Genomic DNA, 12,668 nt, shown 5'->3' on the forward strand with positions numbered 1-12,668 from the left:
TACCCTCTCCAGCAGTCAAAGCAGTTGGCTACTACTCTGTGGATGATGCCAATAGGTCAAGGCTCCCAACTTAGTTCCAGAAGTGGTCAGAGTCCTGCATTAGGGCAGCTACTGGTGCTTGTTTCTGAAATAATTTAACATTTCACCCCCAACCCCAACCCAGGACTACTTGAGGTATAAAGGGCTGGTCTCTTCTGTTCCAAGATTGAATAGCTTCTGACATGAATCAGGAAACTGGCAGAACAGCCCACCCTGAACCCAAGACTGAGCACTAGGGTCTCCTGTACCTTAGTCACTGGGCATGGAGTGTTTCCCCAGGGAGTGTGGGGGCAGACATTCTCCCCAGGGAGAGAAGAGCTAATGTCCCAGCTCCTAAGCCTGACCTCCTAGGATGGATGGAAGAGATCATCTTCTCCAGGACAAAAACTTCAGCCCCTGGAACTGCCAGCTGCCTGAAAAAGTTCTCACTATGGAGGAGGCAACATCAAGGTCAGCACCGTCCAGGCCCTGCCCAGTACAGAAAGCCTCAGACGTTGCCCCTAATAGGGAGCCATGCAGCCATTTCTGCTATTTTCCTGGGGTCTGTGCTATTGCTGGACAGCTGTGGTTCTTAGAGTGACCCCGAGAGCGGCCCCTGGAACTCCTTTCTTGGATCCATATCTTTGAAGACACCCATTGTGTCCTTTCCGAGTTTCTTCTTCTCAGGCATGAACACCCCAGCTCCTCAACAAGACCAGATAGTAGGGAGATGGGACCTCTGGGGAGAAACCTGGGGTTTCTCAGATGAGCCCTCTTGGATAAAGCCAGGCATTTCTCCTTCTCCTGGCTGATAGATAAGCTAGAAGGAGGCAACCCTGGAAAAATAAAGCTAGGAGATCTCTTGTGGGGATAACTCTCCAGGTCCTTAATTAGAAGCACAGATAAATGCACGATTAGACCCCTGCAGTCTGCAAGGGCAGCATATCCCACTCGCTATCAGAGGTGCTTTGTTGCTGCAAAGGGCTTGGAAATCTCTGTTCCACAAATTGCTCAGGGCCCCCAGGCCTTTAGCAGGAGGAAAGACGATAGCAGCAGAGAGACGCCCTTTTCCGGTGTCCAGAGCTCCACAGGATATAAGGAGCCCGCGCTCCGGGTGCCCGATCAGTGTTCTCTGTCTGTGGGTGACCTTTTCTCCATCTCTGTCCACTCCCTCTTTTCCACCATGAGTCGACAACTGAATGTCAAGTCTGGTGGTGACAAGGGTGGCTTCAGTGGGCGCTCAGCCGTGGTGCTGAGGAAGGCTATGGGCAGAGCAGCTTCTTACCGTGCGGCTGGCAAAGGAGCTGGGGCTGGCTTCAGCAGTCAGAGCCTCTACAGCCTCAGAGGGGATCAGTGTATTTCCCTCAATGTGGCTGCTGGTGGAGTTTGGAATGGAGGTTACAGCTTCCAGCCTGCCTCTGGGTATGGAGGGGGCCAGGCCACTGGCTCTGCTGGCAGCATGTTTGGCAGTGTGGCCCTGGGGCCTCTGTGCCCATCCATGTGCCCACCTGGGGGCATCCATCAAGTCACCATCAACAAGAGCCTCCTGGCTCCCCTCAACGTGGAGCTGAACCCCAAGATCCAGAAACTACGTGCCCAGGAACGGGAGCAGATCAAAGCTCTGAACAACAAGTTCGCCTCCTTCATTGACAAGGTAGATTTCACAGGAGGAGGATAGAACAGTCCCGTGAGATACAAGCGATTCCTGGCTGCCTGGGAGTGGACAGGGCATTGTAGGTGGGCAGGTTGCACCTGGACCTCAGGAACGGTTCCCTGAACATTAGAGGGAGAAGAACAGACCTGTAAGCTAATTAGCACAAAAGAATAAATGAATGTGTTGCTTTCTTTGGGGATTTTACAGGGAAGGATGGGAAATTGGGTAAAGTGTAGCTGTTTAGAAAACTTGAGAAAGAACTTTAAAGAAGACAAAGGGCTAATAGAAGCAGCACAGTTCAGAGGGAAGGACTCATGGTACAGAAGAAACACCTAACTGAGACTCAGGGAAGAACATCACCTGGGTTCTGGGTTAGGTGACAGAAGAAAGCTGTGAAATCTCCTTCAGTGAGTTTTCAGTGATTGGTTTTGTCCAGAAGGCTATAGAATGAACCCTTGTAAAGGGTCTAGTTTACCTGGAATTCCATGAGTGGAGAGTAAGGACTCGAGCTAAATAACTTTAGGAAAATCTACATAACCTAGGGCGTCAATGGTGTATGTCCAAGGGACATGATAGCATCTCTTGTGGTTCTAGGTGCGGTTCCTGGAGCAGCAGAACCAGATGCTGGTGACCAAATGGGAGCTGCTGCAGCAGCTGGACCTGAACAGCTGCAAGAAGAACCTAGAGCCTGTGTGCGAGGGCTACATCAGCACCCTGCGGAAGCAGCTCGGAATGCTGTCCAGAGATAGGGTGAGGCTGGACTCGGAGCTGAGGAGCATGCGGGACGTGGTGGAGGACTACAAGAAGAGGTGAGCAGGGACCACCAAGGGTCATGGGTCATGGGTCACGTTCCCAGAGGCTCCTGCGCTCACCCAGTCTTTGTGCCACCTTAGGAGGGGAGGGAGCCAGCACCAGGGTCAGGCGCTCACACCCTTTCCCTGGTTGTGGGGGAAGGACCTCTCCTGTTGGATGAGAACTTCTTACCTGGGTGATGGGGAGGGAGGAGTTTCTATGCTCACTGATCCACTGCCTGGTTCGGCGGCTGGCTGGGGAAGCCTAATAGGCACCTGGCTATTTTCCCAGATCCAGCAAGTGGAAGGAAAGTGAGGTAACTCAGGGACATAGTACTATGCCCACCAGCCTCTGCAGTACTCGCCTCCAGGAGATCCTGGGGGGACTCTCTATTCTGAGCATGTACCCAACCTGGGGGAAGAGGAGGTGACTTGGCCAAGGGGACTGAGGCCTCTGCCATCTGCTCTCCTTGCCCACAGGTATGAGGCGGAGATTAATCGGCGCACAGCAGCTGAGAATGCGTTTGTGGTACTCAAGAAGGTAAGGGAGAGAACAGCCTATGGACTCTGGTCTTTCTTGTACCCCCATACTAACCAACTTTGTTCAGGACTTCAGCCCACGCCTCCTGGGAGGTGGCTGGTGCCTGAATGGGGATGGAGTCAGATGTTGGAGAGGCAGGACATACACCCAGGAAATGGACAGAGACAGGCAAGAATTCTGGTCTGGGAATTGGGAAATTCTGGTCCAGCTCAGCCTTCCTGTGTGACTTCAGGAAACTCACTCCACCTCTCTGGGCTTTGTTTTCTCCAGGTGTAACAGGAAGAGTAGGCCTCATTCTCCTTTCCCTAGTCTCAAAGATTCACTGAGTCTGAGAGAAAAGCAATATTAAGTGATTTTATACAATATGCTTCCCTTTGTGGGCAAAATATAAAAAATCAAATGGCTTTGGGGCAGGGACAGGATAGCTGACGGGATGAGGGTTTTATTGACTGATGGCTCTGGGTGCCTCTTGGCAGGATGCAGATGCAGCCTACACCGCCATGGTGGAGCTCCAGGCCAAAGTGGACTCTGTGGACAAAGACATCAAGTTCCTCCAGTGTCTATACGATGCGGTGAGGACATTTCCCCCTCCCCATCCTTCCTCTTCCCAACCGAGGGCTTCATCTGGCTCTTCTAAGGAGATGCCACTAGGAGGGATTTAGGATAAACAGAAGGAAGAATGTTTTGATAGGAAGGTGCAAAACCCTGCACTGGGAGACCATGGAAGTGTACGACCCTAGTCCCCGGAGACCACACACAGGAGACAATCCCATCTGACCAAGACAGTCTTCTTGCCCGCAGGCAGGGAGACGTGATCCCATGAAGTCCTCCTAAAGCACAGGTCCTTTCTTTCTTTCTTTCTTTCTTTCTTTCTTTCTTTCTTTCTTTCTTTCTTTCTTTCTTTCTTTCTTTCTTTTTTAATTTATTGGGGTGACAATTGTTAGTAAAATTACATAGATTTCAGGTGTACAATTCTGTATTACATCATCTATAAATCCCATTGTGTGTTCACCCAGAGTCAGTTCTCCTTCCATCACCATATATTTGATCCCCCTTACCCTCATCTCCCAACCCCACACCCTTACCCTCTGGTAACCACTAAACTATTGTCTGTGTCTATGAGTTTTTGTTTCTCATTTGTTTGTCTTGTTCTTTTGCTGTTTTTGGTTTATATACCACATATCAGTGAAATCATATGGTTCTCTGCTTTTTCTGTCTGACTTATTTCGCTTAGCATTATACTCTCAAGATCCATCCATGTTGTCACAAATGTTCCTATATCATCTTTTCTTACCACCCAATAGTATTCCATTGTGTATATATACCACAACTTCTTTATCCATTCATCTATCGAAGGACATTTTGGTTGTTTCCATGTCTTGGCCACCGTAAACAAAGCTGCAGTGAACATTGGAGCACACGTGTCTTTATGTATAAATGTTTTCAGATTTTTTGGGTAGATACCCAGGAGAGGGATTGCTGGGTCATATGGTAATTCTATTCGTAATTTTTTCAGGAACCTCCACACTGCCTTCCATAACGGCTGCACCAGTCTGCATTCCCACCAACAGTGTATGAGGGTTCCTTTTTCTCCACAGCCTCTCCAACACTTGTTACTATTTGTCTTGTTGATGATAGCCATTCTGACTGGGGTGAGGTGATATCTCATTGTGGTTTTGATTTGCATTTCTCTGATGATTAGTGATGTTGAGACATTTTTCATATGTCTATTTGCCATTTGTATGTCCTCTTTGGAGAAATGTCTCTTCAGGTCCTCTGCCCATTTTTCAATTGGGTTGTTTGTTTTTTGTTGTTGAGTTGCATGAGTTCCTTGTATATTTTGGATATTAGCCCCTTATCGGAGGCACTGTTTGCAAAAATCTTCTCCCATTCAGTTGGTTGCCTCTTTATTTTGTCGATGGTTTCTTTTGCTGTGCAGAAGCTTTTAAGTTTCATATAGTCCCATTCGTTTATTTTAGCTTTTACTTCCATTGCCTTTGGAGTCAAATTCATAAAATGCTCTTTGAACCAAAGGTCCATAAGTTTAGTACCTATGTTTTCTTCTATGCAGTTTATTGTGTCAGGTCTTATGCTTAAGTCTTTGATCCATTTTGAATTAATTTTGGTACATGGTGACAGATAGCAGTCCAGTTTCATTCTTTTGCACGTGGCTATCCAATTCTCCCAGCACCATTTATTGAAGAGGCTGTCTTTCCTCCATTGTATGTTTTAGCTTCTTTGTCAAAAATTATCTGTCCATATTTATGTGGTTTTATTTCTGGGTTCTCAATTCTATTCCATTGGTCTATGTGTCTGTTTTTCTGCCAATACCATGCTGTTTTGATTATTGTAGCCCTGTAGTACAAGCTAAAGTCAGGAGTGTGATACCTCCAGTATTGTTCTTTTTCTTAAGATTGCTTTGGCTATTCGGGGTCTTTTGTGGTTCCAAACAAATCTGATGATTTTTGTTCTATTTCTTTAAAAAATGCCATTGGGATTTTGATGGGGATTGCATTAAATCTGTATATTGCTTTGGGTAATATGGCCATTTTAACTATGTTGATTCTTCCAATCCATGAGCATGGAATGTCTTTCCATTTCTTTGTGTCTTCTTCAATTTCTTTTAAAAATGTCTTACAGTTTTCAGCATATACATCTTTCACATCCTTGGTTAAGTTTATTCCTAGGTATTTTATTCTTTTTGCTGCAATTCAAAAGGAATTATTTTTTGTATTCCCTTTTCTGAGATTTCATTGTTAGTATATAGGAATGCAATGGACTTTTGTACATTGATTTTGTAGCCAGCAACTTTACTGTATTCGTTGATTGTTTCTAATAGCTTTTTGGTGGAGTCTTTAGGGTTTTCTATATATAGCATCATGTCATCTGCAAAGAGTGATAATTTAACTTCTTCATTCCCAATTTGGATGCCTTTTATTTCTTTCTCTTGCCTGATTGCTCTGGCAAGGACTTCCAACACTATGTTGAAAAGCAGAGGTGATAGGGGACAGCCCTGTCGTGTTCCTGAATATAGAGCAAAGGGCTTCAGTTTTTCACCATTAATTATGAGATTAGCTGAGGGCTTGTCATATATGGCCTTTATTATGTTAAGGTATTTTCCTTCTATACCTAATTTATTAAGTGTTTTAATCATAAATGGATGTTGTATCTTGTCAAATGCTTTTTCTGCATCAATTGATATAATCATATGATTTTTGTCCTTTATTTTGTTTATGTGATGTATCACATTGATGGATTTGTGGATGTTGAACCATCCTTGTGCCCCGGGGATGAACCCCACTTGGTCGTGATGAATAATCTTTTTAATGCATTGTTGTATTCGATTTGCTAAAATTTTGTTTAGGATTTTTGCATCTGTATTCATCAGAGATATTGGTCTGTAGTTTTCTTTTCTTCTGTTGTCCTTACCAGGTTTTGGTATCAGGGTAATGTTGGCCTCATAAAATGAGTTAGGGAGTACTGTCTCTTCTTCAATTTTTGGAAGAGTTTGAGCAGGATTGGTATTAGATCCTCTTTGAAGGTTTGGTAGAATTCACTAGTGAAGCCATCTGGTCCCGGACTTTTGCTTTTGGGAAGGTTTTGGATGACTGATTCAATTTAGTTACTGGTGATCGGTCTGTTTAGATTTTCCAGTTCTTCATGGTTCAGCCTTGGAAGGCTATATGTTTCTAAGAACTTGTCCATTTCTTCTAGGTTATTGAATTTGGTGGCATATAGTCCTTCATAGTATTCTTGGATGATCCTTTGTATTTCTGTGGTGTCCGTGATAACTTCCGCTTTTCATTTCTGATTTTGTTAATTAGTGTCTTCTCTCTTTTTATCTTAGTGAGTCTAGCCAAGGGTTTGTCAATTTTGTTAATCTTTTCAAAGAACCAGCTCTTTGTCACATTAATTTTTTTGTCTTTTTGTTCTCTATTTCATTTAGTTCTGCTCTGACTTTTGTTATTTCCTTTCTTCTGCTGACCTTGGGTTTCACTTGTTCTTCTTTTTCTAGTTCTTTAAGGTGTAACATGAGGTTATTTATTTGGGATTTTTCTTGTTTCTTGAGATAGGCCTGTAATGATATAAATTTCCCTCTTAAAACTGCTTTCGCTGCATCCCCAAAATTTTGGTAGGATGTATTTTCATTGTCATTTGTTTCTATGTATCTTTTGATCTCTCCTCTAATTTCTTCTTTGACCTGGTCATTCTTTAAAAGTATGTTGTTTAATCTCCATGTATTTGTGTTTTTTCCTGCTTTCTTTTTGCAGTTGATATCCAATTTCAAAGCCTTGTGATCAGAGAATATGCTTGGTATGATTTCAATCTTCTTAAATTTGCTGAGGCTGATTTTATGTCCCAATATATGGTCTATCCTTGAGAATGTTCCATGTACACTAGAAAAGAATGTATAGTCTGATGTTTTAGGATGAAGTGCTCTATATATGTCAATTATGTCCATTTCATCTAATGTGTCATTTAGGGCTGCTATTTCGTTATTTATTTTCTGTTTGGATGATCTATCCATAGCTGTCAATGATGTATTTAAGTCCCCCAGTATAATTGTATTTTGGTCAATTTCTCCCTTTAGTTCTGTTAGTATTTGCTTGGTATATTTTGATGCTCCCTGATTGGGGGCATAAATATTGATAACTGTTATGTCTTCTTGTTGTATAGTCCCCTTTACCATTATGAAATGTCCATCTTTGTCTCTTGTTATCTTTTTCACCCTGAAGTCTGTTTCATCTGATATGTTTATGGCTACACCTGATTTTCTCTGGGTACCATTAAGCACAAGTTCTTGATTCTGTGAATGGAAGGAAATGCTTCCATGTCCTGCTACTGTAAGCCTTCTCCCTTGGCTCCAACTGACAGATCTCCAGCAGGCACTTCTTCCTTCCACTTTGGCTTATTCTGCCGGGGGCTGCAGGACCCGACAACTGATGGGCAGGGGAGGAGGCTGGGAGATCCTGACTTTGACCTCACCTCTCAACTCAGGAGAAGGCCCAGATTCAGACTCATGTCACTGAAACCTCCATCATCCTGTCCATGGACAACAACCGCTCCCTGGACTTGGACAACATCATCGCCGAGGTCCGGACCCAGTACGAGGACATCGCCCTGAAGAGCAAGGCCGAGGCCGAGGCCCTGTACCAGAGCAAGGTGTGCACCAGCGTGGAATGTCCCTCCTCCACCATCCTCTCCTTTCCTGGGAAGGGACACCTCCACCAGTGAATGCGAGAGGTATCTTTATAGATATACTGAATGAAAGAGTGATTATAACCAATGGTTTAATGACATTCTATACCAAAAAAATTCTCGGTAGAGACCATTATGAAAAATAAATTAAAAAACTCGTATGGGTGGGCACATCCAACAGAGGATAGGCAATCTGCTGGTGAAGAAAAAAGCGAGGTGTTCTTGTCATAAAGGAAATATATTTCCAGGAGTTGGGGCATGTCGCCAAGGGACAGAAGGAGAGGAACAGACATGGAGGAGAGTGGCTATGGGTGAGCTGGGGCAGGGGAGATATGAGAAGAGGAAGCCAGGAGCTCTTTTCTGATTAGTGTGGGAAGACTTCCAAGAGGAGAAAATAGAATTCTAGGAGGCTTCTGGGTAAGGGGACATATGCTTTGGAGTAAAACCCTTCAGAGCTGTCACTGAGAAGACCCTTTACCGGGGGGTCTTTAACACCCCTTTTCACCTTCGTCAAATCCCACCAACAACATGGTCACACCTTCCTTGGCCTGTCCATGGCCATGTCAGCTGCTCTTCTTTGAAGGACTGGCCAAGGGGACAGGGGAAGTTTTGAACTACAAGTCCGGAGTCAAAAATGCCACCACTCCAAAGGTACATGCTGCCCTTGGCTTCCCTGGCCCTCTGCCTGTCCCTACAAAAGGGCTGCAGGAGAACATAGATTTCATGGGGGCAAGGACCTTACCTACCCTCTTCATGGCTGTATCGCCAGTACCTCAGCAGAACCTGGCCTTTCAAAGATGCCTCTATAAAGAGATGCTAAATGAGTGGAGAGGGTCAGTGCTCTTATTACCTTTAGGAAGTGCTTAATAAATGTGAAGTGCTTCTTTCCCTTATCCAGCTCAGGAAAGACTGTAGGCAGGGTGAGGAGAAGGAGGATAGGCCCAGCAAATAGGGTCTGCTGAAAGAAGCAGATGGACTTCTTGGTCAGGACCATCACCAAACAGCTGGGAGGATACCCAGGTCCGGGCTCCATCACCTCCTGCTCCAGAGCCGTCTCCTCAGGCTCATTCCAGTGGTGGAAGTGTTTTCTCAGGACCCTTCCCCTTCCTTGATTGAGGGGCTCGGCTGTCATCTCATTACCAACTTCCTGTCTCTGGGAAATCAGATCCAGGAGTTACAACTGGCTGCCGGCCGGCACAGTGAGGACCTCAAGCAGACCAAGAACGAGATGTCAGAGCTGACCCGGCTCCTTCAGAGGATGCGGTGTGAGACTGGGGACATGAGGAAGCAGGTGGGCAGCAACCCCGCAGAGAACACCAGAGGTCAATTTCACCCTCTCTGATGGAGAAACCGAAACCAGAGCCTTTCAGTAAAAAGCAAATCGCCACCACCTGGGCTCGGAACCCCTTGGCCATACACAGTCCCTCTCTCCCACCCTGCCTCGGAACGTCTGCAGTCAGAGCAGGCGCCCTGTTCAAAACTGGGAGGGGCCTCGAGCTTCTTTCATCGGACTCCACAATTTAGATAAGGAAACTGGGCTGGAGAGGGGAAGTGACTCACCCAGGGCCCCCAGCAGGTTTTTTTTAGCAGAGTCAGCATTAGAATTCAGATTTCCTCTTTCTTTTCCCCCCTCTTTATCAGACTCTCCTGTGTGCACCAAATCTGCCTACATCCCCTTCAGGTGTGTCCTACAGCGGGCAGGCTCCCCGCCTCCTCCTCCTCCCACTGGACGCTCCGTACATGTGGGGTGTGTGGGGTGTGAATCTGGACGCGTCTGTGGCCGTGTTAAGTTCCTGCCCTCAGGATGGGGCATGGTCCTGGTGACAGAGTGAGGATGACAGGGGGGGAAGCCCTCCTGAGTCCCTTGCCCTGGGCCACGATGCCATTTCCATGTCATCTGGGTATTCTGTCTTACCTGGAGGCAGCAAAACCTTAAACATCAGGTCAGTGGGGAGATGATTTTGGGGGGGTGAAATTCCTTCCCGTGTCCTCCCCCCCAATCCAAGTCAACTCTGCTAGTGACAGAATTGCCAAACTGAAAGATCAGAATCTGCTCTTCTCCCTGTGCCCCACAACTTTCCATGCCAGGCAATGTGGGGAACACGAGGACAGCTTTGTGACCGTATGTAAGGCTGATTTGCAGACTCCAGGAGGACCGTTCTTCCCCATTAGGACTTGTCATCACAGGGCTGCTAGATGTTCGTCAGAGCCCAGTTTCTGAGGCTGCGGGTCTAAATTCAGGCCCTTATCCTGCTCTAAGGAAAGGCTCCTTTATCCATTCTGGCCAGACTCGGGGAGCATTTAGACAGACCCTCCCTGTCCAGAAGCATTCATGCTTAGTGCTGACAGGTAGGAAGGGCTCCCACTCGGAGAGGTCCTGCAGGCAGGAATCTGGTCAAAGTGGCACTTGGCACGCTCTCTGACCCTCAGAGCCATCCTAGCTGGGGTCTCAGCATGATTCTTCTGGACCTGGCATACTTGGAACCTACAGCCATTGGTGACCTCCAAGCCTAGGAACTAGACAACTTTGCAAACATCAAAGTCTCTGTTTACATTTCTGAAATGCAACAGCTCCAACAGCTTTTCACAACTCCTATAAATATTTGTCTGCAATAGAAAATAGAGGAGATCCAGGTTCTGACATTGGCTCTGCAGGTACTTCTCACTGTCACCTTGGGTGTAAAGTGAAGGGGTTGTAAAGTGAAGGGGTTGTGCTACCTACCCTTTTAGATCTAAAAACTATTTTGTGTTCTGATAGTCTCTCTGTTCTTTGCCTCTCAGTGCTCCAACCTGGAGACGGCCATTGCCGATGCCGAGCAGCGGGGGGACAACGCCCTGAAGGACGCCCGGGCCAAGCTGGACGAGCTGGAGGCCGCCCTGCACCAGGCCAAGGAGGAGCTGGCCCGGATGCTGCGCGAGTACCAGGAGCTCATGAGCCTGAAGCTGGCCCTGGACGTGGAGATCGCCACCTACCGCAAGCTGCTGGAGGGCGAGGAGTACAGGTGAGGGGCTGGGCGTGGGAATGCCACAGTGCCAAGGGGAAAGGGGCTATGGGTAGCTCCCTGATGGGATGAGGGGCCTTTTGGGAGCTTCCTGCAAGAGGAGGGCAGATGTGAGCCACGAAGCTCAGGTAGTTGTGTGGTACTGTGAAAAGAGCCAGTGGGGTCAGACAGACCTGGGATTAATTACTGGTTTGCCACATAATAGCTGTATGGTCCTGGTAAATCATTTAATGTCTCTGTGCCTCTATTTTCTTACCTGTAAAATGGGATTATAAATTCCATCTCGTGAGTTGTTATAAGGATCAATTAAAAGACTATACATATAAAAGCAGGAGCCCATCAAGGCTTTGCTGAATCTGGACACTTCCCTGAGGTCTTCTCTCTTCTCTAACTTTCCATCTTTCAGGATGTCTGGGGAAAATCCATCCTCTGTGAGCATCTGTGAGTATCTCTGAGAGATGGGTCAGGTAGGAATTCTGGCTGGGTGGGAAAGCTGAGTACATACCTGAGGATAAGGCGATGCCATCTTCACTCATCAGCTCCCCCCATCTGGAAGCTGTTACTGCCTGGTGAAGGTTCTCTGGCTTTAAAGGAAACCTAGTCCTAGTCCTCTGTTGTCCCATGGAAACAGTGACTGACGTCATGCCCACCCCATGTCATTTCTGGCTCTCCCCTGGGGCATCATCATCAAGAGAAAGAGTTGAGAATATGGCCCTGGGAGCCAAATGGTCCTAGAATCTCCAGGAGGGTCAGGAGCCTGTCCATTCTGTGTGGTCCTCATCTCACCTAAAGCTGGGTGCACAATAGGGTCTCCATTCATCTTGTGGTATTTCTTTGTTTTTCTTTTTTAGACTTTTTGTGTGTGTGGTATTTCTTAATACTGAGGGTTGCTGTGGGAACTAGGGGGCCATCTCCCTTGCTGACTGACCCAGCTGCCCTCCTTCCCTGCTCTGGCCCTTCCTCCTCAGCCGTCATCATCAGCAGCAGTGCAAGCAGCTACCAGCCCGGCTCCTCTGCGAGTGTCGCTCTTGGTGCCAGTGGTGTGGCAGGCTGTTCCAGCAGCACCCAGAGTGGGCAGACCACAAGCAAAGGGACACGAGTGGGAGGCCCCAAGGACTCTCAAGGCAAGAGTGCTCCAGTCAGTGCCCCAGCCAGAAAAGCCACCAGATAAGCCACAGGGCCCCACTCACCTCAGCATCTGGGAGAAGAGATGGCCTTGCCGCCACCCTGCCTGAACATGTCTGCCACACCCCAAATCTCCACCCCCAGTCGAGTGCCCTCAGCCATTTGCACCGTGGCCTATCTTACTGTCAAGTTCTGATCAGAGCCATCACCTCCCTGTTTCCTCAGGTCCCTTGTGGACTCTCATTTCTCCCTGTTGCCTTCAATTGGCAGGGGGCACAAGCTATAATTATCTTCTTGGCCTTGGGAAGTTATCATCATCCTTAGAGAGAGAGGAGAGG

The 12,668-nt window shown here is 47.0% G+C and overlaps 1 protein-coding gene across 3 annotated transcripts; it reads left to right on the forward strand.

The window, feature by feature from the left end:
- Positions 1-1,201: 1,201 nt before the first annotated feature.
- LOC109443666 (keratin, type II cytoskeletal 74) lies at positions 1,202-12,376 on the forward strand. Of its 3 annotated transcripts, XM_074319135.1 has the most exons (10): positions 1,202-1,387; positions 1,430-1,672; positions 2,267-2,481; positions 2,944-3,004; positions 3,481-3,576; positions 8,003-8,167; positions 9,369-9,494; positions 10,985-11,205; positions 11,612-11,646; positions 12,174-12,376. In XM_074319135.1, exons 1-10 carry the CDS (start codon positions 1,202-1,204, stop codon positions 12,374-12,376), a joined length of 1,551 nt encoding a protein of 516 aa, XP_074175236.1. The 3 variants fall into 3 exon arrangements, with proteins under 3 accessions (XP_074175236.1, XP_074175233.1, XP_074175238.1); XM_074319132.1 differs by having other exon boundaries at positions 1,202-1,672; XM_074319137.1 differs by lacking the exon at positions 9,369-9,494.
- Positions 12,377-12,668: the final 292 nt, after the last annotated feature.

Source organism: Rhinolophus sinicus, linkage group LG02 (genome assembly GCF_036562045.2).
Source record: "Rhinolophus sinicus isolate RSC01 linkage group LG02, ASM3656204v1, whole genome shotgun sequence".
Classification (NCBI taxonomy): domain Eukaryota; kingdom Metazoa; phylum Chordata; class Mammalia; order Chiroptera; family Rhinolophidae; genus Rhinolophus; species Rhinolophus sinicus.

Coding starts and splice junctions, on each gene's coding strand:
- LOC109443666 (XM_074319132.1), top strand. CDS start 1,202: ATGAGTCGACAACTGAATGTCAAGTCTGGTGGTGACAAGGGTGGCTTC. Junction 2,482..2,943: donor GTGGAGGACTACAAGAAGAG/GTGAGCAGGGAC, acceptor CCTTGCCCACAG/GTATGAGGCGGAGATTAATC. Junction 3,005..3,480: donor CGTTTGTGGTACTCAAGAAG/GTAAGGGAGAGA, acceptor GCCTCTTGGCAG/GATGCAGATGCAGCCTACAC.